The sequence below is a fragment of the Genypterus blacodes genome, unplaced genomic scaffold, assembly GCF_046128005.1.
Source record: "Genypterus blacodes isolate CSIRO-AG114 ecotype Tasmania unplaced genomic scaffold, CSIRO-AGI_Gbla_v1 ptg000063l_1, whole genome shotgun sequence".
Taxonomy (NCBI): Eukaryota; Metazoa; Chordata; class Actinopteri; order Ophidiiformes; family Ophidiidae; genus Genypterus; species Genypterus blacodes.
Window position 1 is genome coordinate 429,984 of NW_027466875.1, and position 25,984 is coordinate 455,967.

The following is a 25,984-nucleotide window of genomic DNA, read 5'->3' on the forward strand; positions in this document are numbered from 1 at the left end:
GTGTAGTAGAAAAATGGAGGACAAGAGAGTGAGACTGATGGTCATAATGATGAAGATGAGGATCTACACTCATAATCAGGTCAGCAAACATCTTAAATCTGAATGAAATCATGTTAACTTTTGTCCAAATTAGATAAACAATAACAAAAACAATATTCTAATTCTCGATGGTGACCAGGGAAGTTAGAAAAGTGATGGGTGTAGGTAAGAGAATGATCGAATCATCTATAGAAATAATTCATTTTGTTTCTTTCCCTGAGCGGCGATAAACGAGAGCAGAGACTGAGTTATCTCACAAACAGAGGACTTTATTCCACTTTGACTGCAGTACCGCAGTACCACAGACAAAGATGCTCACACCTTCGCTCAATCTCACACAAGACCAGAACAGGGACAATAAAAAAGAAAAACAAATTGGTCTGACATGTTTTGACGTTTGCTCTTCGTGGGACCTTTCCTCAGACATAAAGGGGGTCGGCTATCATGAAATCAGACAGAGTCATAGATAATACAATGTGTTGTTGTAAACGTATAACTCTGCAGTCAGGAGAATGTGGGTGATGTGGCACAGTAGCCGCTTCTTTTTTACTCCTTGGAGGCCATGTGGGACATCAGGTCGATCACACGGGTGCTGTATGCGAACTCGTTGTCGTACCTGATTGACGAGAAAAAGTTCATATCAACCAATCTGTATGTAAGAAATGCAGGTGTAATACTACGTTTCTCTGCGTCTGCCGTCCTACCATGTGACCAGCTTGACGAAGTGGTCGTTGAGGGCAATGCCGGCGCCGGCATCAAAGATGGAGGAGTGAGTGTCGCCGTTGAAGTCTGTGGACACCACCTGCAGGAGAAGGGAGGGAATGACGCATATTAGCGAAAGAATTTAAACCTAAATAGTGTTTCAAGATGTGAGGTGATGAAGCACAGACCTGGTGCTCTGTGTATCCCAGAATTCCCTTCATGGGTCCTTCAGATGCGGCCTTGACAACCTTCTTGATGTCGTCGTATTTGGCCTGTAGTGAAGAAAGAGGTTGACACATCTGTCTGGCTGGCAGGTGTGTGTAATGTATGCATATTTCAACAAAAATCACATTTAAATAAGTTGTTATGTAAATGTTATGAATGCTTGAGTGTGTGTCTACTTACAGGCTTCTCCAGACGGACAGTCAGGTCAACCACTGACACGTTGGGTGTGGGGACACGGAAGGCCATGCCGGTCAGTTTGCTGTGAAATATGAGACAGATGATCACAGGTCAACAGGATTTGTAGTTAGATAAAGGAAAGCCTGTTATTCGACGCTATATGCTGTAATAAATGTGCCGTGTTGTTGGTGCTGACCCGTTGAGTTCGGGGATGACCTTTCCCACAGCCTTGGCAGCGCCGGTGGAAGCGGGGATGATGTTCTGGCTGGCACCGCGGCCGTCCCTCCACAGCTTTCCAGAGGGACCGTCCACTGTCTTCTGGGTGGCGGTGATGGCGTGAACTGTGCTCTGCATGACAGAGACAAAGAGGAGAATGGTAAATAAATAACACTCCGCCTCAGTCTGTAGTCATGTTGATGTTTGTGGTGTTGCCAGGCAACGTGTTGAAATCCTCACCATCAGACCCTCAATGATGCCGAAGTTGTCATTGATGACCTTGGCCAGGGGAGCAAGGCAGTTGGTTGTGCAGGAAGCATTGCTATGAAAGAAGCAAAGAAACCATGAGTTCCCAAGATTATGGAGTTGTTGTTTGGTTGCATAATAGGTACAGAAGACAGGAATCCACTCAATTATACAACAACAAAACATCCATCCGAGTGTCTGAAGGAGACTTGCATCTAAGACGACCTTCCGTATTCTTACCTGACAATCTGGAGAGAGTTGTCGTACTTCTCGTGGTTGACGCCCATCACAAACATGGGAGCGTCAGCGCTGGGAGCAGAGATGATGACTCTCTTGGCACCGCCCTTCAGATGGGTCTGCATTGATGGGAAGAAGAGCGTCGATGAAAACAGAGATCACCTTCAGTTCATCAGTCACATATCTCGTCTCCTGGTATCACAACATAAACAGTGTGTGTATTTATGGAGTAGGACAGGCGGTGGTCAACGTACGGAGGCCTTCTCAATGGTGGTGAACACGCCGGTGGACTCAACCACGTAAGTGGCACCAGCATCACCCCATTTGATGTTAGCGGGGTCCCTCCTGAGAAACAGACAGAGAGCAGAATGAGTTGAGTGTGTGTGTGTGTGAGATGAAATGCTTGTTCTGTAAACAATTACTTGATTATTCATTGTTTTTCATATTACAAAAATGTTCCAGTAACAAGCAATGTGAACTCACTCGTGGAACACAGTGATTTTATGTCCATCGATGACCAGCTTGTCACCCTCAATCCCCACCTCGCCATGGAAACGGCCGTGGGTGGAGTCATACTTGAACATATAGACCTATTGAGAAACAAGAGAGAGAGATGAAGATGTTAGATAATAATGTTTTTCATGTTACTTTGAATTCATAAGGTCCTTAAGTGACATATATCTGTGATAGATGAGGTAAGTGTATTGCCTCACCATGTATTCCAGGTCAATGAAAGGATCATTGATGGCCACAATCTCCACCTTCTTGGAGGTGAAGGCAGCACGGGTCACCAGACGACCAATACGGCCAAATCTGAAACAGGACAGTGTTGTTTGTTAGTCTGGCCTCTAGATGGTAGTACGACAGCGTCTAATGCTGATCCAAGTCTCAGAATGACACTGTAATGGTGCCGGACTCAAACATGCAGAGGCAAACAGGCTTACTGGGATTTACAATCTGGAAATATTCTTTGATCTATTATTAAAGTCACATTATGCTCTACAGTTTTCCTTTGTGTAAGGAGGAACATAACTCCTCAGATGACCTGATACCCGCGAGCAAAAGGGCATGGTTCAGGAGGCGGGGCCAAGGGGGGTGTGTGTGTGCGTGTGTTTCTGTGGGGGCTAAAGTCTAAATGAACTACTGTGGTAATCCTGATGACGACGTTGCACTGTTTGATCAGAGGCTGAGTTACTATTTAACCGCAGGTTCAAAGCCTCACACAGATACACTCTGTCCTCAGACAGTGAGAGAGGACGAGGACAGGGAGGGCGAGTGAGTGGTAGGGAGATAAAGGAGGAAACAGGAACCAGATAGGTAGACACAACTGTTACATCACGTGTGTTTGGAAATGTCCTTTGCCAGTGATGGCAGCAGAGAAACAACAGCAGAACGACCCCCCCCCCCCCCCACGTCAGAGCTGCTGCCCACATTGTTATCTGCTGACGGACCAAAGTTCAAAGTTCAACAAGCTCAACATGAGAGCAGCTGAGGTATGGCAACTGGCCATGCTTTTCTGGTACATATGTGCCTGTAGTCCATTACACAAGCACTTTTGCAGCTCAATTAATGGATGAAGGTCAGTCAGCTGTTTGTCTGAGTATGTGAAGTGTGACAGAGAGGAAGAGGAGCAACCTGAGCCACAGATACGCCTCCATACTGAAGCACCACATAATACTAAACCCAACATATAAGTCACAGTTAAATAGGATAATTACCAAATAATGGTTGAGGCTGCAGAGAGAATTCCACACATTCAGTCTTATCTAAGTGAATCTAAGTGTGTGCTGATTGACTGGTCCTGCATGTTAGGGCAGTTTGGTCAATTGTGTGTGCCAGAAGAAGAAAATGTCTCTTACCCATTGATACCAACTTTCACCATTTTGCCTGGGTTGATCTAGTCCTCTGGTAGAAGAAATGGGAAGAGGAAAAAGAGGAAGAAGAAGAAGAAGGTAAATGACTATAAGATCACAAGCCTACATGCAAGTTTAGAAACTATCTGTAACTTTAAGAAAGTTATGTTAATATAACCACAAGTAGATTCCCATTTCAAACAAACAGGACTCATTCAAAGTTCTGCAACTTGATGGCTGCAGCTACTATGCAATATATTTTGTATGTCGCCAGCATGCAGGTTGGAATAGTTTATCAGCATATATTTACCGTTTGTGAGACTCCTCAATCTGTCTTGCGACTCCGGGTGTGAGTGAGGAGGAGCAAAGTTACGCTGTGTTTATATGATTGACCAAAAGTTAAGCCACACCCCTTAATGGACACTGTTCCTCACCCCGCCCACTGTGAATGTCAAGGTCGACAGTCTGCACAGAGACAGGTCGGCCTCTGGAACTCGAGTTAAATGACATATAATGTGTTTGCTGTTGTATAACGTTTGGATCATATAGTTGAGATTTGATTGATAGAACAATGTCAGGTTCTACATATAGTATCCACAGTGCTGTCATGGGTTGGTCTGGATATAGATACACACATATTCAAGCCCTCGGATAGTGGAATAAAAAAAAGCGGGAGGTCCCTGCTGACCTTCTCAGTCAACCGAATCACAGAGCAAGAGGATCAAATCTCTGTCTTCCCAGCTGTGACATTTACTGTCTCAAAGACCATGACCCTTAACTTTTAGCCACTGCCCCCAGCAGGACACGCGACCTTATGATCATTACGCATGTGCAGAGGAGGCAGGCTTCAGAGGGTTCGTCCAGAATTAATAACAAAAGCATAAGGATTTAAATGCTCCTGAAAAACTGTTGATTAAAAGTCTGGCTCTTTTGCTTGAATGAAAAACAAGCTGCCCTGCTGCTCACATTATGTAATGTTCCGCGCTGCTGCAAGATAGTGTTTTCATTTGGACTTATACATGGAATATTAAAAGGCTCATTCATGTCAGCTGTTTTTGCTCTCAGGTTATTGTGACTCATTTGTTTGAAAGAAAAGGGACTCAGGAGATAATAATAATGCTCTGTTTGAATAATGTGGTTGTCAGTCTCAACCAGAGGGCTGTTCACACTGAAATGCCCCCCTTTGCTGCATGCCGGGCCTCATCAGGGAACAGTGCTGGCAGTCAATTGCAACATTGAAACCTTACCCATGGCATCTTCTCACCCAACAAATTATGAATGTGAACATGAAACATACAGAGGATGAACCAAAGCTACAAATCAGTGCAGCGACTCCTATTGTCTTCTGCATCATGTGGTGCAGTCAAACGTATTCTGTGCAGGTTTAGCAGATGTGTCGCTCTGTAGCAGTACTAGACGTTGGAACGATCGCAGATTTCTCTATCACCGTTCAGAGACCTGCATGGGCATAGATGAACTATCACAACCCTGAGTGCAGGCACGCCAGACACAGCTTAAGGTCAAAGAGGGGAAGTAAAGGTCAGGCTAAGATTAGACTTCGGCCGGCGAACACTTGAGCCATGTTATACTCTCAGTACTAGACATGACCAGATGCTGCCTCCTTCTCTCTACATGAGTTCAGTTTGCAACCTGGAACGCCCATTCAAAGGAAATATCCCAAGATTATTTTTGTCTGTGTGGTTCAGTGGAAGTGTCAAACAAAGCAAGAAAATCTGTATTATCTCTATGCTGCATTTTAACAGGCAGGAACATAAAAGCATTGTTGTGCCCATATTAGTTATGTCATAAATGAATGCTACTGCCAGTCATTTATACCAACCACAATAAAACTATATAACAGCTCATAACTGTGTGCATGTGTTGTAGTAATGTGCATATATAATAGTTAACTGTGCAATATGTATATATATAATCTAATATATAATAATAATAATAATAATAATAATAATATAATAGTCTTGTTTTCCTTTTTCTGCTTTTTCTACCACATACATATAAATGTGTATACTGTGTATATTGTTACTAGAGTGTATTTATTTTGTATTTCTTTCTTCTGTAGCTCAGCCACTGTGACAATGAATAAAAGTCCTATCCTGTCCTAAATGATACGTATGAGGTTTTTCCGTGTTTATATGTTCTGAACGTGCAGAACAAAACAAAATACACGGGTTTCTTTAGGGTGAAACATACACAGAGTTTTACAATGCTTGTAAAAGTGGGGCCTTGCTGCTTCACTCATACTGTTTGTGTCCCGTAATAGAGTCCAGTGCGAAGTCCAGAGTGCAGCTGTGCGTGGGGCACAATAACCCACGTGATTAGAGGGCCATCTAGTGTTGTGGTAGAATATTACATCAAAGGCTGGTGTGACTGGGGGAAATTTGAAGGCTGTTGTTATCGGCGCCCTGCAGCCGCCCTACAGCTTAACATGGACCTGTATGAATATGTATAAGTAATAGAGGTGCTGTTTGAAATTAAAACAGACACGCCAACAAAATGTATCATTTCCGTGTAACATACTTTAAGATGTTTGCTATGGGGAAACTGGCTGTAACATCACAGGCGAGGGAATTTGTAGAAGCCGCTATGGGTCTGAAACAGTGTTTGACAGCCATACACGCCACATTGGACTAAGCATTCCAGTCTCCTCTATGACAAAGCACATCATCCAGCTCCAGGGTAGAAATTAAACATCAACAACAGCTACTGGCAGTGTTAATGACGCATTAAGTAAATTCAAATGTGCAACAAGAATGTCGAGCTCCTCTTTCAGGGACAAAGTGACCTGATGCAATTCAGCAGGAAGAAAAAGGGTCTATCTATACGTTAGAGATTTACACAAGCAAATACCAGAACAGGACCCTTTTAATGTCAAATCCATTTATTTATGCAAATCATAAGTAAACACAAAACAATAAACAAAAACAACAGCAGAATTTCCAAATGTCATTGTTTGGATATCCAGGTAATTCAAACACAATCCCTGGCCACAGAAGTAACATTTCTCTCAACACGTTTACACCATTAGACAAGGTTGGAGATGCTTAAAGTGCCAATATACTTAAAAAAACAACAACCTAACAATTAAAGATGATGATTTTATGTAAACATTGCTTACATATTCCTTATATTCTGTTTAATTCTTTCACAAAGAACAAACTAGAGCCGCCCTGTTAAACAGCCACGACACTGTGAAGCATGTAAGCTACGCTGGATGAAACCACATAAGCGATACTGCATGTGTACACACACTACACGTACTTTATAAGCATGTAAACATCCTTCCCTGAACACATCTGCTTGTGTGTTTTCCTTATTATACTCTGAGAAGGATGCCATCAGTCTCTCCACTATCCCTCTCTGCTCCACTAACAGCCCAGTCCGCTCATGGACCCGATACGGTCCAGTTTCAGGCCAAAGCACCCTCGGTTCCAGCCCCGCCTTGATCGGTCCGGTTCTGCTCGCTTCTGACTGGCAAGTGCCCCCTTCAGCAGGCGCAGCCAGGGGGTCTCGGCCTGTGTTTGTGCGTCACCCCATTTGGGGTACTCAGCCGGTTTGACCCCACTGGTTAAGGTGGAGGGATCCTCCGATTGGCTGCTCAACAGGTTCTCCAGGTCGTCCAGGGTTAGAAGGTCGTTATACCGTTCCAGAAACTGCTCCATAAACTACAGAGGGGGAAACAAACCTAAAATTTAATTGCCAGGGAGTGTGCAAGGGAGAATAATTCAATCAGTGGTACATTTCATTACTCCCTCCGATTCTTTTCCGCTCTCCCTCCCTCCTTCTGCTCCATCCTGATCATTTCCATCCACTCTGAAATCTCCTCTAGTTGCTCTTTTACTCCCTACAGTTTCTCCTCTCAAACCCCCCCCCCCCCCCCTCCCTCCATCCGTACCTGCACAGAATCAGGAGATGGGTGCAGAGCACGAGCCTCGGTGTTCTCCAGGGGTGCCAGCAGGAGCAGAGTGGCACAGAGCAGAGCGGGATACAGCATGGCAGCAGAGACGCGGAGCACAAGGGCCAAACACACACAAATACTGTCTGCAGTCTCACACACACACACACACACACACACACACACACACACACACACACACACACACACACACACACACACACACACACACACACACACACACACACACACAGGGAACCAGAGAAGAGACATTAAAATGACGATGCAATAACAATTTTTTTAACCAACAGTTATCTGCAGTTTAAATAATATAACTGCTGTCAGCAGTGATTGCAGATTTTGAATATTTCTCCGTTTGTTTTTTCAATTCTGTATTTTAAGTCTGTGTGAATAGCTTAAATAAGTGTTTCAACAAGTCTAAACGGTGCCGAGTTTTGTTTCAATACAAAGGTTTAACATCCCCAAAAGCAAACTGCCAGATTAATAATCTCAATTTAAAATGATTCAAAAAGCAAATTCACATTTACTAGAGTAAAATCAATTTCTTTTACACAAACTTCAGCATTAGAAATTTGAAGAAACGGATGAAAACATTGGTAGATTTATTGTAGCCGTGTCTCCACTGTATCTATTTAAATGTCTGCATGCTGATCTATTTATATTACCGCTGATCCATTTCTGTTAATCCCAGAACTAAATATGATCTGAAATGACTCACCTGCTTTTTGTTTTCTGTTGGAGCTCTTGGTGTCTTTCGCTCTTAAAAGCTCTTCTCCATCTCAGACTCGAAACTCCCTCTCACTTGTTGGCACCTGCTGAAGGCATCACTATCTCTCTCCCTCGCTTGGCTCCTCCTCCTCCTCCTCTTTCTCTCTCTGTGATGGAATTAAAGATTTCTCTTCTTGCGTCTGTCCGCTTGGCCGAAATTGAATGTTGGGGCATCAGCTGGGATGCTGCAGAGGTTTTGTAGAGACAGAATTAAACCCCCCCACCCTCCCCTCCCCTCCCTATCCACCCCCCACAGTTGCTTTTCTTCAGAGTGATGTCATAGCCTTAGAGAGTGTGCTTGTCATTGTCAAGGTGACTGGATGGACTGTGCATCCTCATGGCTCCGAGCTCGTGCCAATGCACTACACATGCCAAGGTCAGAGGGCAACAGTCAGCCGATGGTTCGTCTGTTTGTGGCCAGTGGGGATTGAGGCGTCCAGGATAGAATTGTTTTATACGACACGTTCATGTGAATTACACTTTTCCCATGTGGTAACCATGCCCCTGATGCACATTACCCTCACTCTCTCCCCTTTGTCTTCGTGGTCTTTCCCAGCATGCCCTGACCTCCCTCTCTGTGGGGTAAGTTACAGTCTGTCAGTGCCATCTGCTTTCTTTGCCCCCTGCCGCCAAATTACCACAACACCAGCAGGAGCAGCACCATCCAACACACAAAACCCAGAGTTCAGCAGCTTTAGATTATCCAGCACATGAAAAACTGCAACCACACGTATTCGTTGCATACTGGGCGTGGATAAGCGTCCTACCTGCCCTCATTAAATTAATAAATTGATCAATTATCTGTCCAAGAATGGCAAATACAGGCTGGTCAGTGAGCAAAAGCTGTGCATGCAACTGGATTTTTCCATAACCAAAGAACGAATAAGCTAAAAATGATCAAACGGCGCATAAACACTTGACACCCAGAGGACATTTGCGATTAAACTCAAGTATGTCCTCAGATGAAGTACGAGCGGTGATGCAATCCTAAAACGGTATCGTCAGCCTGCAGTTGGCAAGTGTCTTTATATAATATAATCACAAACAAGTCTTTTAGGAGACGACTGTGTGGGAGAGAGCAGGCGAAAAGGAGAGATTAGTGAGGAGGGGAGGGGGGGTTCAACCACCATGCATATGATGTTAGTGCAGAGGAGCCCTGTAGGAGGTAAGCAGGCAGCTGAGTAGGAGGAGGACAGGAGCGAGAGGAGCAGCAGGCAGCGAGGGGGAGACCTACAAAAGAGATTGATTACAGGAGAACAGAAGCGGCCAACTAGGCAACAGCAAATGTGTCAGACAGCACGGGAGGAAAACAGGTTGTAAATAAAGAAAAAATGACAGCTTTGCTTGCTGGTGAAACAGAAAAACACATTTCACACGTGTGGTCAAGATTGAAATGTGATATGATAGAACGACGTGGCAAGAAAGGAAAAGAAAAAGGCAGGAAAGGGAAGTGGAGGAGAGAGCTGGGCTGTAATGCTGTCTGGGCAAGCTGTGACAGCCCATGAAGCATGGCTGTCCAAACACAATGCCAGTAGACATTCAATGCTTCTGTAATGATGGCGTAAATCCACTTGACGTAACCGACGCTTCATGTATTTATCCGTGTCCGTCTCTTCAGTATGCAGAGGCCAGCGAGTGACGCAACGCCAGCCGATACAGCCACAAGTTTCCCATCAAACCAAAAGCAGGTTTTATTAAAGGAGTCTTGACATTAGATGCATCAGACTACTTTGGTGCGGCTCTAAGTAGCAAAGTCTTTAAAAATATACAAAAAGTTGAGTAAAAATGTGTAAAGTTAAGATACATGATAAAAGCAATAATTAATTCAACACTTAAAAAGCAGACAAGCAGAGAAATGAGACGAGGACGAGAGATGGGCCGTTAGTTTCTGAGGCGAGCTCTTCGGGACGAGCGGGTGATGGGCGTCGTCACTTTGGGCGTCTCGCTCTCTGCCATGACGGCGTCTGGGGAGAAAAAAAGAAAAAGAATTGAAATAAAACACTAATGGAGCATTCGGAAGAGTTGCACGAACGTTTGAGCGTAAAGCAAAAATGTTCAGCTTCAGTTTCATGACGGGAATTAACAATCAAAAGGCCATGATCTTATGAGGTTAAAAATTTAAAATCTCCACAACACTCGACAGCAAACTGTAGGCACACACCGTCTTCGTCCTCTTCTTCATCGCTGCTGAAGATAACGGTGACTGGTTTCTTAGATTTGCGGGACTTTTGAGGCGTTATGAAACTGTCGTCTGCACGGCTGGAGGCTGAGGCCTTTGCTTGAACTGAAGCAGAGAGAAGAAATCAGTTATTTTTCCCAAAGCGACATTAACAAAGAAAACCATGGAGGTGCATCTCCACACGCCAAAGCCTTGTGAAAGTCGACTCACCTCTCTTGGACTTGGGTCGACCTTTAGCGGGCAAAGGTGTACGCAAGACAGTGGATCCTCCTTCTCTCTGGTTCTCCTCCTCCATCTCGGGGCTTTCTACGTTCTCCAGCCCCCTTGTGTGCACCGCAGTCAAGCGCTTTTCGAATTCGTCTACCTGAGCCTGGAGACAGAAGGAACTGCCGGTTAACGACAAATGTTGCACCGAATCAAACCCAACCTGCTTTAGAAAGTCAAACACGTGCCTTAAACAGAGGTTTGGCTCCGCGGCGCAGCTTGGCGGTGACGGCGAGCAGAGGCTGGTAGACTCCGGGCTCGGTCAACTTGTCGCTGTAACACTCCCAGCATTCTTGCAGCCTCTTGAAACTGCGCTCGCACATGGAGAGCAGCGACAGAGACGTGGCCAGGTCGCACCACTGACGCTCCGTCCTGAGGAGAGATACGGAACCTGATTAGTAACAATGTTAAACGCATAGAAATTCAACATCCTCCTCTCCAGACGGCTTTGACTCGACATCTAGGCCAAATCTCATTTCCAAGGACCCTCTTGTGTGTAATTCATTTTGCATTTCATTCATAACGTAATGTAAAATGTCCTGGGCCCGGGTATAGACCGGTGACTCAGAGGCGGAATGAAGCCTGGCCGGGCCGACTCTATTGTCTAGATCCCTCAACTGCATGAGCAGACCGTTTCCATGACGAAACGGATGAATAGAAGATGTCGGAGTGAAGGTGGCAGGTGAAGTGAACTGTGAACGCACTTAAATGCTGGATTTCTATTCACACACTAAACACCCACCAATTACCCACACAGCCATCCCCCTAATCACACACAAACGAAACACTGAAGCGCCGCCTCACAAACGAGCGGCGGCGCATGGAGAACAGCAGCTGAGATCAAGAGAGCAGAGGTGCGGCGGTGAGACGAGCTGAGGCGGAGATCTACTCACTTTGCTGTCCTGAAGCGCTGACAGAGTTTCTCCACCAGGGACTCGGTCTGCCTTTCTTTGGTGATGTACGAGAACAGCTGTCTGTAAAACACACACAATAAACCATCGGCACAAAGGTCTCGCAACCGCGGTCGTCTCCCCCTCAACAGCCTCTGGACACACGGTCGAGGAGTTGCGTTTCCAACTTACCTGTTGCTCAGCTCCACAACAGAAGCACTAAATTGTGATTACAAAGCCCGGACGTTTCTGTAGCGACGTCTTTTCTATACATGGAGTATATTCTTTCACCAGCATTTGAAAATGACCCTGTCAATCACACGTCACACCGTTGCCCCGGCGCTCCACAGCAGGGGGACGGTGACAGTGGGTTGGGGTTAGAGAAGAGCCGTCCAACTCACTTCATGATGGTGTTGAAGTCTTCTGCGCTCATGCCCCTCTCTGGGTCTGACAGCCGACTGATGATGTCTGGGAGCAGATTGTAGATGGCGTTGTCCTGAAGGGCGACATCAGTCATAGAGGAGAACAGGAAGAGACACGTTTCCCAATTATTCAGGCTTCTCCCGTGGAGGTTCTCATTATGGGGTGTGAAGGCGGGGGGGTGCGTACCTTGGAGGCCAGTTCGTTGAAGAAGTTGAGGGCCAGGCTGGCTATATGCCGCTCAGAGTCAATTAGCAGCACGGCCACCTCGCTGACCTGACCTTTGACCTTGAGCACATCCTTAAGCACCAGCTGGGTGAGCACTGTCACAGCCGTCTGCCTCACTGAAGGAACGTCATCACTGAGCCTAGAGGACAAGAGGACAGGGGACATTGTCAAATTGACATTTCCCGCCACCTGCGCATTTGTTATTCCTCCAGTCTGAGGCAATTACGATTTCTGTAAAGACTGGAAATTAGGGCAGATGGTTAATGAAACCAAGCAACGGTGGCAGGATACAATTGGAGTCGACACGCTAGGCCAACGCTAATCCAACAGCATTTTGAGACAAATGTACACTCTTCCCTAAACACGGCGAAACAAAAGAAACTCATTAACCATTTCCCATTAATTGCAGCGAGCCGGACACCTGGCAGCGGACCAGACACACTTCCACATTCCAACGCGGCGGATTAGGACAACAATGAGCGGTGTAATTAATTCTTAATGCTCTTATCAGGGGGCTCCAGGGCCGCGGGTCTGAGAACAGCGGAGGTGTTTGTGTGTGGGAGGCAATTAGTGAACACCGAAACGCTCATCAGGTAGGAAACACGAGGAGGGCGCCGCTGTATTTCGAAATAACATACACGCGTTACAATGCTGGAACACCTCACTGTGAGCTTTATCTACCATTTTAATTAAAGCCACATTACATAAGAGAATAACTCGGGTGTGTGCAGCTTCTGAGAGGGCTGTAGGGCACGAGCAAACCTTTGTGTAGGAGAAAATGACACATTTTTTAAATAAAAAAGGTGGGGAAAAAGTCAGAGGTTGGTGGAAGCTCGGATTCTCGCCCAAATGATTCCAGTCTGCCCATCCATCCAACCAACCCGTGTAATTATCAAACAAAAGGTCACTCGCTCCAGCAACAATCTGGAACACTAGCAATTAAGCTGTTCAGTGTCTAAAACTGCCCGTGGTTGAGGCGATCTAATGCCATCCCGGTTCACGAGTGGGGGCGGGCTCTCTGAAAAACCACAACGCCCCCCCCCCCGACCGGTTCCTATGGCAACTGCTGAGGCCAGACGCGAGATGGCCATCGGGGTTTACCAACGCAGACCGTCTGGAAGTTTCCCTGTTAAAAAGTCCTGGTGGCGGAAAGAGTAAACTTTCCCCATCACGTGGCTCAGCGGAGCGCTATGACAGCGGCATCACTGCGGCGGCTGAGAGGAACACGCCGGCACGAGGCTGGATCCAGCTGACAATGAGGCTCCAGTGTACCGGCGCAGGAGATCGTTCATCATTTACAGCTCACCCCCTCAGCTAAGCTACCAGGCGTCGCTCCGTACAAACAAAGCTACGGGTATTGTGATAATGTGCATCTAAGGGGAACTAATTAATGTACGAGGCAGTGGGGTGGAATCTACACAAGCTGCCATTACTGACAAATTCATTGAAATTCTGGGCTGATTGGGCTGAATGTGTGAGAGTGTGTGTGTCACCCCTTTACCTGGCATAGAGGTTCTGTGTCCAGGGCTCCAAAATGTTGGGGAAACGGACGGTGAGGTCGCCGAGTGCTATGATGGCATTGGCCCTCACGACAGGCAGAGGGGAGCGCTCCAGCACGGTGAACAGGAGGCGGACGTTCTCCTCACACACCGACGGGCTGACGTGGGTGGGAGAAAAACAGAAGCAACCAGTCAACCAGGGGCCTCTCAGGATTTGTCACGACTTGGATTGAAAAGTTGGTTGCGCCCATAATGTCTTCTACTACCAATGAAGTGAAACCTTAAATTATCTGCAAGGTATCAGAGATCATTTATGGAGGAATCGTGTGTTCTGGGAGGGAACAAAAGTAGTAGCTGTACCTGATCATCATATACTGAGAGAGGGCCAGACAGGCAGCGGTGGTCAGCTGTGGGTGGGAGTAGCGTCCAGGTGAGCTGCACACTCTCACCAGCAGGGGAAGGAACGCACACAGAAGGTTCTCCTCTAAAAGATAAAAAAGACGGGAGGGGAAACTGAGGATCGACAGCGGAAATCTGAAGCCAACTTGAGGAGCAATCAAAGGTTTCCATTACCAGCTAGTAATTCGGTCTCGCAGATCTTTCTGATGAGCTCGGCTTCAGCGTCTTCAGCAGAGGCGCCAACCAACCCAAGCTCCTCCTCCATAGCGCTCTCATTGGCCATTTGCTGTTGGAAATTTAGATTTTCTTTTAAAATATAGAAATCAAGAACTTTCACACAATATTTTTTGGGGAAAAACTAGTTTTTAAATATCTTGATGAACCAAACTTTGCCACATTCTGATATGGAAGTATTGTTTAGCCCCACCCCATTTCCAACAATTCACACAAAGTGGGGAAAAAACATTGAAACACTAATGCGTATTAATTTTCCAATTCCCTGATGGGCTTTATAATTACGACACATCAGTGCCTGCGTCACCAAAATAAGTCTCATCAAGACGCCCCACTGATAGTCACAATGATTTTCCCACCACAGGGATCAGCTTCATTTGTAAAATTAGAGTATCTTTAAAATTCTTTCTTAAAACAAACTGTTAAGATTCAACACCAGCAGCTTAAAGAAAAAAGGTAAAGGCTGATCCATTAAGCACTTCTCTAAACTCAGAGACACAAGTCTGTACTTTGAATTGAATTTGCATGATGCTGCTGAATAAAAGAAGCAGTCTTCACCCAGATAGATTCCTTCACACAGACGACTCCTCTGCCTCATTAAAACTTTCTACAGTTATTGACCCCCAAATGTACCTTGGCTTTGCTGCCTGGGCCTTTCTCCTTCTCCTCCTGCTCTTCTGTCTCTCCTCTCCTCCTCCGCAGCTCAGCGCTCACGCTGCGCTCGAGGTGGGACACCTGCCAGAACGCCACGCAGCCACACAGCGCCAGCAGTTGGGCCAGACACACACAGTTCACTACAGGAGAGAAAGGGACACATGTGATTAAGAGTACAGAGGCAAAAAGGTTAAGTAATAACAGGCACCAGGACAAACACGGCGTCAGAATATGGCAGTGCCAAGTGTGTTTATAGGTGAAACCACAGAATTCTCCATTAGCAAAGAGACATGGCGGAACTAACCTTGTTCACTTTGTTCGCTGGACTCTTGAGATCCATCTTGTTGTTGTTGGCCAGCGTCCTTGTCAACTTCCCCACCTTCAGCGATCTGATCGAGTAATAAGCGAGCACTGCGCTGGAGCAGCCGCGAGCACAGCTGGTCGGGGGATTCAGCCAGGAAGTAGATGAGGCGGACTGCCTGTTCCATGAAGCTTTGCCAGTAAGGGTCTTCCATCACCACACCTAAAGCAAAGACCAAGAGCAGGGACATTAGGGACAGTGACACAGCACATTTTAATAGTGGACTATAAATCCACGCAAGACGGGTGCGCAGACGTTTGCGTTTACCTTCAGCGATGGCCTGTGTGAGACAAGTAAAGAGCTGATGGTCCTGAGGCAGCCTGAATGGAGCTCCTTTAGATTGCTGGTGGAAACGGAGCAGTTGCTTTTTGAATAGGTGTGTGGACACATTTTAATACCCACAGAAGGTTAGGAACACATATTTATGATTGTATTTCACAACTCTACGTATATTTATATAGCATCAAAATGAAAACATAGAAAATGTAACTGGAACAAACAAGATGTCACCACGCTAAATACTGCCAACAGCTGATGTGTGTGTGCATGAGATGATTAAAATCTACAAGAGGATCTGTCAAGTCACTTTAAACTGTAAGAAACTTGCTTTAATCTCTGTAGAAAGAGGAAGGGGATTTGTTTTGGTCTCTGGTCCACCGAGTGGCTCGTGGCTAGGGAGTAAAGGCTTGGTGGCCATCCAGGCTCATCTTACCTTGATGTGGTCAGTGATGCGGCAGGTGGTGATAACAGCATCTCTGGCCAGGAGAAAGTCCTCTGTAACTTTCTCCCCTAGAGCCACAGAGCAAAGAGTGTCCAGGTTGCTGAGGACGACCTCCCGCTCTGCCCTGTGGGAGACGCAGACGCATTAATGTACAAGCAACACGCTTTTGCAAAGAGGGTCAAAAACGTTGCTGTAAATTCGTGCTGCGTTTAAGTGATGCAAAGTAATACAACTATGCCCCGCGTCACCCCGACTACTGTGTGCTGGCCTTGCTCGTCCCAGGCTCCTGCCCAGATAATGTGTGTGGGAGGATGGGTTAGGAGAAGCACATACGCATTAATAGGTTATGAATGCGGATGGCTGGATGAAGAGAGGCAGCAGTGTGGGTGGACTGCAGAGTCTTTCTACTCTAGCCACACACAAATCCCTTTATATACGTTTGTATGAAAAAAAGGCTCAATATTTTCTGATCATCATCTGCACACACACACACACACACACACACACACACACACACACACACACACACACACACACACACACACACACACACACACACACACACACACACACACACACACACACACACACACACACACACACACACACACACACACACACACACACACACACACACACACACACACACACACACACACACACACACACACACACACACACACACACACACACACACACACACACACACACACACACACACACACACACACACACACACACACACACACACACACACACACACACACACACACACACACACACACACACACACACACACACACACACACACACACACACACACACACACACACACACACACACACACTAGTCTTTGAGGCAGATTGAGGGGGAACACAAAGCTATATAATAAATATATTCACTGGCAAGGAGCCTTATCATATGGTCGTGACTCAGATTACACTAAAGCAGAGCTGCCACTGAGCCCACATTCAGACTAATGAGGATCGGTGGAATGTTGAGGAGCTGAGTGAGGCCAAAAAGCAAAAGCAATGAGGCCTACGATACATTTTAAAAAGCATTGTGAATTTTAGTTCAGTCTGACTTTTAAATAAATCTACAATAATTACAAACCTCAGAACCGTCACAACAAACTCTAAATTTGCTGTGGGTGAAGCATCGAGAGCTTCCACTACATCATGTCTGTCTGTCATTGAGTGAATGAGCTTCGTCTCCTTTACATCCTACTCCTAGGATTTGTCTAAGTGATCAATTTGTTTATTCAACACAAAATTCTGTTAGTGCAGCATTGTTGTGACTCTGCAGATGAAAATAGTGCAAGTGCAGACTTCTGCACATGATGAACTCTGCCGAGTGCAATTTGTGTTGCTTGGACAAATGAGTTTGGATTCATTTTCTGTTTGTTGACTCGTTACTCCACCGTGTTATAATGCTAAATAGTGAAAAGGCTCTGGAGCAATTTCTGAGTGACTGGACCAAAACAGAATTGTTGAGAAGGTGAAAAGGTTCAGGGAAACTCACGTGTGGAGGGACATACAACAGCATTACAGTAAAGAGAAGGATCACAGCAATTACAAATGGTTACCAACAATTGTTCGAGAGCTTAAAAGGGGCGTTACAAAAGAAAAAGTTTGGTTGGGAAACATTTGTTCCATTTAACATTTTAAGGGATACAAAAACGGAAGCCTCCCTTTATTTAGAGAAAACACAACTGAATATAGATAAGTGCAGCAAATGCACCATCACCACAGCCTGTTCCATCACTACCAGTAATGACTCCCAGTAATTGAATTTTCCATTATGGCATTAACAATATTTAAAAGGACGGATGTGCTGGTTGTCATGACGGCTGTGGCCTGGTCTTACCTAGCAGCCATGCCCAGCAGCAGCACTGCGGCTCGCCGGTTCAGACTTGAGGTTTCTCGTTTGCCAGTAAACCTCTCCCACAACACCTGCACCACAGTCGACTCCAGACTGCTGCCGCTGCCAAAGAACTCCTGCACCTACACACACACACACACACACACACATTGAACAAGGTCAGCGGTGACAATATTAAACCACTTCATATCACACCACTTACAGACATTTACATTAGATATGAAAACATAAAAAGGTGACTCACTATCTCCTCAAGACACTGGATTGTTCCCAAGGAGGCGTCCACCATCAGCTCAGAGAGGCTTTCCACAAGGGTCTGGGCTTTAACCCTAATAAAGGAATCAAAGAGAAAGACATTACATTCTCTATGAAATGCTATTCCTATAGAGGGAGTTTTATGAAGTAAAAAAATAGTTAACCAATAACTACACTTATTTAATCACTTCTCTAAAGTGCAGTTGGGTTTAGAGCTTATTAGTCAAATGAGTAATTATTCAACACTTTGCAAATGGTTCAACTGTGTGCATTATATTGTTGCATTTAACAAATCAAAGTCTCAGTTGTAATAAAAACCTAGCAAGCTAATTTATGAGATGACATCCATAAATCCCTTTAACTCTGTCGGCAAGGCCGATGAATTATCTACAGATAAACAGATGCAGAGATAAACAAAAGCAAACTGATGATGGTACAATGGCCGTGCTACAAATTGCAGTAAGGTATGAATTAGAGATGCTCTTGGTGTGTGTGAAGCCGTTTCACAGACCTGATGGTGTCTCCCTGAGGGTTAAGGTAGAGGCGTCTGTAGGCCTGAATGACGGCGTCTTTAATGGCGGCATCGGTTGACCAGACCAGAGGCAGCATTTTCCTCACCCCGCTGACAGAGTTGGCGACACTGAACTCACAAACGGTCACACAAAACTGCACGGCCTCCTGGACCACTACAAGGAGAAGCATGACAGTTACGCCACAATCTGGTCTTCACATCGAGCCAGCTACCAACTTGTAGTGGAGAACATTTGCCTTCCTCTTCATACTGCCATCTACCTGAAGTGGTCTTCCAATACAGCATGGTGTTAATGACAGAGATCGCCCTCTCCACTTGTAAGGCAAAGGTCTCCGTGTCCTTCAGGTACTGCACCAACATTTCCTGCTTCTTCAGCTCGCCGTCTTCAGCCTCCTTCTCGCCCTCTTTCTTTGGGGTTGGAGGCAGGTTCTGGCTGAGCTCAGGTGAATCCTCATCAGACCCTGAAGGAAAGGGAAAAAAAAAACATTTCTCAAAACAGAATCTTACAGGAGTTCAGCTATTCAATCTGATTCCATTGTGGTGTTGCTTTCCTTCATTGAGATGTAAAAGTTACCAGGACAAAATAGCATAACGTGTTCATTCAGTGGGAGTGTGTGCTGCAGAGTATATGAATGAGAAAGCTTGCTCTAAGTGTACATTTCTTTGCTCTTAAATCCATACCCACACAGTAAATGTTATTAAGACGGTGTGTTAAACTAGTCAGTTTAAATGTACAGACACTGAAGGATAATCCAAAGTAAATTCATTCCAATCAAGATGAACCCGAGCATCTTAAATGCATTTCAATCATGCTTCCATTAGGATCCACAGAGGGGAGCACTTAGGCGGAGTATCTGTTGTGCAGGAAAGCGTCAGGTTGTCGGCCTGCAGGCTTTACCTTTGAAGATCAGAGCGAGTGTGGCCATTAGAGTCTCAGGGTTGAGAGTGGACAGGAGGGCAAAGAGCTCTGATTCAGGGAAGCAGCTGCCGGCTTTTACACAGAGCCGCACGGCGTTCCTGCAGATGAGAAACTTATTAGACACTTATTTCCTCCCCCCGAAATGTGTTTTTTTCTGCATACAAATATTTCAGTTCCAGCATGTGAAATTAATTCATTACATTATCAAAAACAATTTTTGCATGCGTTTGCTCTGCTGGATTTATTTGTTTATGAAAGACAAACAAAGGGGAGAAGTCATTGCAGTCATCACATCGTGGCCAAGGCTCATTCTTCGCGTTACCTGTATTTGTTGACACGGAGATACTGAGCAATCTTCACCGCTGTTGTTCTGTCATCCTCTGCCTCCTCGTCTTCCTCCGCAGCCCCGTCTTCCTCCCCCTGCTGTTCCTCCTCTGGCTCACTAGCGGGCTCCAACTCTGCCCTGACAGTGACTTGCAGCTCGGGCTCCATGGCGGCCCACAGCTCGGATGCTTTGATCACCGCCACTGACAGGGAGGCAGGGGAACGGGGAGAACATTCAAATTCAATAAGGATGACTCAGGAGAGACGCTGAGAGGAAAATACAGAAACTAGAACGAGGAAAAGTCTGAAATATCCATCAGCCATGGGGCAGAAACTCTTTGCTTTGAAGGAATTTCACTTGAGGCAATGGGAGAGATTTAAGATAATGGCCACCAGGGTTATTTACTGTACGGAAATGGCTCATCAATATTATATAGTAATGTCAGGCTCCAGAGTGCCACCAATTGGTCATATTCTGTAACTTTCCTTTTTGTGCCGTCATTTTAAACCATGATATATTGTGCTTTCCAGAGTCAAGTAATGAGAATATATGGGATTTCTCAGAGTCTCATCTACTTGAAAGCACCACATGGTTCAAGCTCAATTTAGTTCTAATGTGGAATGCCAGTAAAATGGCTGGTGACGTTAATCTGGACAGAATGTGTGAAAAAGAATTACAATTTTAGAGTAACCAGGTGTGTTGTAGTGATATTTACTGAAATTTGCCCTCAGATTACCAAAGAAACAACTCATTGGTGACTGAATAGTAAACAGAGCTGGGAGAACTCCTTGCCTGTAACACACACAAACACTCGCACACACAAACACACTGTCAGCATCCTCCCATCGATTACTCCAACTTCAGAGGAATAGCTTGGTTGGAGGCAAGTCACTGTCGGCAGGCCCTTACAGCAGAGTAGCAAGTCTTCTCTACACTGCCAAGATTACCTGCCAGTCAAGGCAAGAAGCACCCCCGAGTCTCTCATTCAGTCAGCTCATATTCGCCTTGGTTTCATCACTGGGCAGAACGTAACTTACTAAGCATGAAGAGAAGTAGAGGTAAGCAGTGAGTGGGAGAGTCATTTTGACAGGCGGGTGTTTCATCATACCAGGTGCTTTCCCCTCATGTTTTGCCTTCATCTCTTTGAGCTTAGTCGTCTCTTTCTCCAGGGGTTTCTGAAGATCAGCACTGCTCAACTGAAAGACACGAGTGACAAGTGTTGAAGTGAGACCATGACCTTAAAGGGGGTTTGTGACTCTTCACCAAAATATTTTGTTTCGAGTTACCTTGCAGCTATAAGGGTTGTGCGCAATGAAGGCTGCCAACAGCTGGATGGCACTCTTCACCACGTTTATGGATTTGTCCATCAGCCGGCCCACAGCGAGCTCCATCACCTCGCTGTACCTACACAGGGGTAAAGCCTAAACACACACATTGGCAGGTTCCATGAGCAGGAAGTGTCACTCTCTCACCCACACAGCGCAACTCCTAAGTCACACATACTTTGCTGTTGACGATACGCGTGTAGACCTGCAGCACGCGTGTCCTGACGTGGGAGTGGGTGTCATGCAGATGTTCTTGCATCGTGTCAAAGAAGCGATCTCTGTCTGCTTTACCAGACTCGTCCAGGCCGTCACCGCAAAGGACGCGGACAAGGATCTCTCCGAGCACTTCACACACAGCAACACGCATGGTGTGACTCTGCAACACAGAAGTAGAATGCATTAGTATGCAAAAGATGGAATGTGTTCAATGAAAAAACAATCTCCTTTAGCTGGTACATTCTTTGCATTCCTCTTGATTTTTTTTTTCAGCGGACCATAACCGATTGTTGTCTTTCGGTGTATAAGGCAGGAAGTTGGTCACGTTTTGAGAATTTGAATTTCTCCTTTCAAGACTTATGTAAATCTTCTTGAATCTGTGGTTCTGAGACGAACACGTACTGAGACCCACCTCTCCCTCCAGATGCGTGATGAGGACACTAATGTTGGGGAGAATCAATTCAGGCACCAGGGTGCCGAGTTCAGAGAGGAAGGAAGCAAATGCTTTGACCCCTGACCCCTCTCTGGCAAGCTCTTCACTGGATTTGAGACCAATCTCCCTGAAAGAGAAAAATATAAGATGGCAAAAGGAACTTTATATTTTGTTGATGGATGACAGCACTGGGTTGTGATAACAATTTATGTTGAAAATGTACAGGGAATGAACCTAACAAGAAGAATGGCCGAAAGCAGGAAATGCTGTACAGGCTAAATTGGGAATGAGGACATGACAAATTGAAATTAACAGTAATTGGGAAACGCATACTGCTACTACCGTTTTCACTACTGACCGTATCACTTCTCCTATGATGGCTCTGACTCCATACTCTGAGCTCCATACAGACACAGCCTGGGCAAACACACATGGCAGCTGCTCAAAGTGTTGCAGCAGCTGGATCACCTTCACACTCGCACCTATGAGAAGATAAGGAACAAAAATAAAATATATCACAAGTCCGTTTTAGTATAAGCCTGTGCAGAGGGGAAAGGTTGCTTTGAAACATCCGGCACAGATTCTTCTCCACTTGACTGAGACTAACCCAGAAGATGATTGTACTTCTTAATGAGCACACCGAGCAGATGGGTGATGCCATCTCTGGTTGGTTTGCTCTTGACATGGCCGATTGTTGGGTTCTCCAGTAGTTTATAGCAGCAGCAGGTCACACAGCTAACAGAAGAAACACAAAGCTGAGGGTTAGAGGTTTATTCACATGGCACACTAACGACTCGCGCAGAAAGCAGGTTTGGTAGAATGGTAACCAATTTAATTCACACAGTCAAATCAGGTGCTGTACCCTTGGAGCCTGCAGTGTACCTGACAAACTCCTCCTCCACCAGGGAGAGGTTCCACAGGGAGCGGACGTCCAGCTGAAGGAGCTGGATGAGGGTCTGCAGCACCTTCTCCCTCTCAGAGTCCCACTGCAGGAGCCCTTCACCAGCTTTGCCCTTTTTACCAGCCTGCGCAACAGACGGAGAAAAGAGGGCCAATTTCACTTAAACTGATTAGAATCTGACTGTAGAGAGTTTTAACGGGTCGACTCAGTAACAGAAGTGTACGTGCCCTCAGATTACCAAAGAAAGAGTTCATTGCAGTGAGGCCATCTACATAGAGAGAACGCCCTCTTACCAGCTGATACATATACACACACACACGCAGAGAGACAAACACACAAGCAGACATTGTTTGACTCCTTCTTCCTGTCCTGTCCCATTGCTTGTAAGGGGCAGGGGGGGTGAAGAAGGTGACATGTTTCACTTTGCGTGGGCCCTTACAGCAGTGCAGTAACACTCCACCACACTGCCAAGATTACCCACATACAGGAGGCAACAGAGCGTCATCTCATGGCGCCACTGGTTCATAAAACTTGCCATGATCTCATCACTGGGCATTTAAGTAATCAACAACAATATTTCAACAAAAATATTTCTAGGCTGTACCTTCCCGGGTGCCGTGACAATATTCTGCCTGTGGGAGTCGCTCTCCAGGGCCTCTGTGAGTTTGCAGAGCAGGAAGACGCTCATTTTGACGGCGTTGACCTGTTGTTTGCGCTCTGCGGTTGCGAAGGAGGTGGAGAGGAGGAGCGCAGGCAGGGACACCGATAGGCCACTGACCACTGGAAGGGAAAGAGTGGATAAAGTGCAGAAGGAACACAAAGTAAAGACAAATCCGAAGTCGCCGCTTGATTTTAAACATCACAACACAGAGAAATGGAGATGATGTAATGGGCTAACCTTGTATCAGTAACTCCAGAGTGTCCTCTTTCACATTCAGGTCCACTGAGCTGCTCTGCCTTTACAAAACCAAGAAGTGTATGTTTAAGATGTGTGTGTTAGGTTCCTTCAACTGGCAACATTACTGTTAGTGAAGTGGATACGATCAGTACTCACTTTATGACGCTGTAGCCTGTGTCAAAGTGCTCCAAGATACACAGCGGCCCCTGGCTCCTCAACGCAGACTTAAACCCTTTGTGTGAGTGAGTGAGAGAGAGAGAGAGAGAGGAAAAGTTAGAAACACAAACAGACGGGTCCAGCTATAGTCTGGTTATGGTTGATCACTTACGACTGATGGCAGACGGCAGCTGTTTTGGAGAGACCACATCCTGAACCACGTACTGATTGATCCCCCCGGACTTCACCAGGTCGCCCACGCACACGGGCACAATAAATTCCCACGACATCCCTGCTATGAAGAAAAGAGTTCAAAACTGCGACATTACACACATCGATAAACATTGTATCCCTCAAATGACATCAATTAAAACTTTTTATTCCTACAATCGTTTTAAACAGCTCAAACAAATCAGTAGTCGGCATGACTATGAATACTTCACCCAAAAGTAACGCGAGTCTTTCGTTGTTTTGGTTTAGCTATGCTACGTCAACTGATAGCTACCATTAAAAAGTTAGCAAGCTAGCAAGGTGGCGCGTCGCTGTACTTTATCGCACATTTCCATGGGAAATACGCTGAGCAACTTGTGTCTCCGTGAATAAGGATTTGTAGGACAAAGTCGATGCTCACCGGTATCACTCGCAGCTCCTCTGGTGAGAGTTTGGATCCGTGGAGACAAAGCAGTGTGCGGCTCTCTGACCGTGTGGAAACGGCTCGATTCAAACTTCTCCTCACATGGCGCCAAACAGCGAGTACCATTGACGTCATATTTATGCGCCTCGGAGGCGTAGGCATTGTGCTCAACAGTGCCATCTACTGGAAAAAAGTGATACTACAAAAGTATCTAATATCGGTCAGGTAAACTTTTCTTTTGCTTGCTTATGTGTCGTGATGCAGTTTTGGTCGTTTCGACGGATGAAGAACATTTTCATTCTATTCCTGAATGAAAATACCAGCATTAAATTGTGTTTATTACAATTGATTATATTTGTGTTTTATTTTGTAACATTCCACAGATTGACGAATCTACAAAGAATCCAGCTGACCAGAAGATAAAGGTGGTTCTGATTTAGGAACCAAAACTACTTCTGCTCAGAATATTTTTTTTCTGGGAGAATATGCACTTTCTATAATATTGTTCACCGTGGCCCTGAAGGATAATTCATTCTGCTTCATTCATTGTCTTGAAAGGACTGATAGGGAGTGCACAAGCTTTTGGCTATTCAATTCTTGATGTACATAGTAAGACAAACACAATGCTGTTTGTCCAAAGTTTTAGCTGGTCATCAGCTTTATGTGTGTATTTTGAATAATGAATTCTTTCAGCATTTCAATTTGCTTAGAAATTTCTCTACAAAGGCGGGGCAATATTAAAACATACTTGTCAGTAGACTGAAGACTACAAAACATCCACGGATGAGAGATTTTTACAACAAAAGAACTGTTGGAGAATGGTCTTTTTAAATATCAACTGAAAACTGACTGATGAACAAAAACTGCAGTCATACTGCAGTAAATGAAAGAAGCATTGAAAGAGGCGCACAGACAAGGTTTTTGAGGTAGTAGCTGTATTCAAATGATTGAAAACACAATCACCCCCTCTCCCTTGTACCAATGTTCCAGCTACAGAAATGGCAATACTTCTTTCATGAAATGTCTTGTTTTCTATATACCACTCAGTCAAATGTTAAAAATGAAATGGTTTAAATCTACCACAGATGACTAATACTGTCAGGATGCAGCATCTGTCTTTTTGCTCTGCTTGTTACACTTTCAACATAAAACTAGTGTTCTAAGACTTAGCACAAAAAATAACTATACCACAAAGCATACAATTATCCAAGGCCAAAATGTTTCCAGAGAAAATACTCCAATTTTGTAGTGTTCCATCTGAAT

At 45.4% G+C, this 25,984-nt stretch overlaps 3 protein-coding genes and 2 non-coding genes across 7 annotated transcripts; all 5 read right to left on the minus strand.

The window, feature by feature from the left end:
• Positions 1-287: 287 nt before the first annotated feature.
• gapdh (glyceraldehyde-3-phosphate dehydrogenase) lies at positions 288-4,070 on the minus strand. Its single transcript, XM_076154690.1, has 12 exons — positions 4,006-4,070; positions 3,702-3,747; positions 2,556-2,655; positions 2,326-2,432; positions 2,097-2,187; positions 1,846-1,961; positions 1,600-1,681; positions 1,340-1,491; positions 1,147-1,225; positions 930-1,013; positions 744-841; positions 288-655 (listed from the first exon to the last, which is right to left on the minus strand). Exons 2-12 carry the CDS (start codon positions 3,722-3,724, stop codon positions 586-588), a joined length of 1,002 nt encoding a protein of 333 aa, XP_076010805.1. The 5' UTR covers positions 3,725-3,747; positions 4,006-4,070; the 3' UTR covers positions 288-585.
• A 2,637-nt stretch (positions 4,071-6,707) lies between these two features.
• Positions 6,708-8,579, minus strand: nppcl (natriuretic peptide C-like). Its single transcript, XM_076154799.1, has 3 exons — positions 8,348-8,579; positions 7,609-7,754; positions 6,708-7,378 (listed from the first exon to the last, which is right to left on the minus strand). Exons 2-3 carry the CDS (start codon positions 7,705-7,707, stop codon positions 7,082-7,084), a joined length of 396 nt encoding a protein of 131 aa, XP_076010914.1. The 5' UTR covers positions 7,708-7,754; positions 8,348-8,579; the 3' UTR covers positions 6,708-7,081.
• Positions 8,580-9,998: 1,419 nt separating this feature from the next.
• ncapd2 (non-SMC condensin I complex, subunit D2) lies at positions 9,999-24,830 on the minus strand. 3 transcript variants are annotated; one of them, XM_076154808.1, is made up of 32 exons: positions 24,719-24,830; positions 24,260-24,382; positions 24,088-24,163; positions 23,932-23,990; positions 23,638-23,813; positions 23,015-23,157; positions 22,740-22,867; positions 22,491-22,614; positions 22,112-22,259; positions 21,662-21,859; positions 21,445-21,579; positions 21,267-21,354; positions 20,156-20,360; positions 19,813-19,931; positions 19,175-19,375; positions 18,894-19,068; positions 18,372-18,456; positions 18,113-18,249; positions 16,238-16,370; positions 15,793-15,868; positions 15,469-15,687; positions 15,144-15,304; positions 14,451-14,562; positions 14,238-14,361; positions 13,880-14,035; positions 12,340-12,517; positions 12,132-12,226; positions 11,734-11,814; positions 11,029-11,212; positions 10,787-10,946; positions 10,559-10,681; positions 9,999-10,361 (listed from the first exon to the last, which is right to left on the minus strand). In XM_076154808.1, exons 2-32 carry the CDS (start codon positions 24,375-24,377, stop codon positions 10,279-10,281), a joined length of 4,200 nt encoding a protein of 1,399 aa, XP_076010923.1. In that variant the 5' UTR covers positions 24,378-24,382; positions 24,719-24,830; the 3' UTR covers positions 9,999-10,278. The 3 variants fall into 3 exon arrangements, with proteins under 3 accessions (XP_076010923.1, XP_076010922.1, XP_076010921.1); XM_076154807.1 differs by having other exon boundaries at positions 10,000-10,361; positions 10,787-10,940; positions 11,023-11,212; positions 24,260-24,379; XM_076154806.1 differs by having other exon boundaries at positions 10,001-10,361; positions 10,787-10,940; positions 11,023-11,212.
• Positions 20,881-21,181, minus strand: LOC143004027 (small nucleolar RNA U85). The gene has a single exon (XR_012963926.1). It is a non-coding gene; the product is annotated as a small nucleolar RNA U85 (small nucleolar RNA).
• LOC143004028 (small nucleolar RNA U85) lies at positions 23,258-23,587 on the minus strand. The gene has a single exon (XR_012963927.1). It is a non-coding gene; the product is annotated as a small nucleolar RNA U85 (small nucleolar RNA).
• Positions 24,831-25,984: the final 1,154 nt, after the last annotated feature.

Bases quoted from the DNA above. Each gene is read 5' to 3' on its own strand.
- gapdh (XM_076154690.1), bottom strand. From the start codon at position 3,724: ATGGTGAAAGTTGGTATCAATGG. The intron at 2,656-3,701 runs GTAAGAGACATT...GTCCTGTTTCAG, and splicing joins GTGAAAGTTGGTATCAATGG to ATTTGGCCGTATTGGTCGTC. The intron at 1,492-1,599 runs GTGAGGATTTCA...TCTGTCATGCAG, and splicing joins GCATCATTGAGGGTCTGATG to AGCACAGTTCACGCCATCAC.
- nppcl (XM_076154799.1), bottom strand. From the start codon at position 7,707: ATGCTGTATCCCGCTCTGCTCTGTGCCACTCTGCTCCTGCTGGCACCC. The intron at 7,379-7,608 runs GTACGGATGGAG...CCCCCTCTGTAG, and splicing joins CATCTCCTGATTCTGTGCAG to TTTATGGAGCAGTTTCTGGA.
- ncapd2 (XM_076154808.1), bottom strand. From the start codon at position 24,377: ATGTCGTGGGAATTTATTGTGCCCGTGTGCGTGGGCGACCTGGTGAAG. The intron at 24,164-24,259 runs GTAAGTGATCAA...ACTCACACAAAG, and splicing joins GCTGCCGTCTGCCATCAGTC to GGTTTAAGTCTGCGTTGAGG. The intron at 14,362-14,450 runs GTAATGGAAACC...TTTATCTTTTAG, and splicing joins CGAGACCGAATTACTAGCTG to AGGAGAACCTTCTGTGTGCG.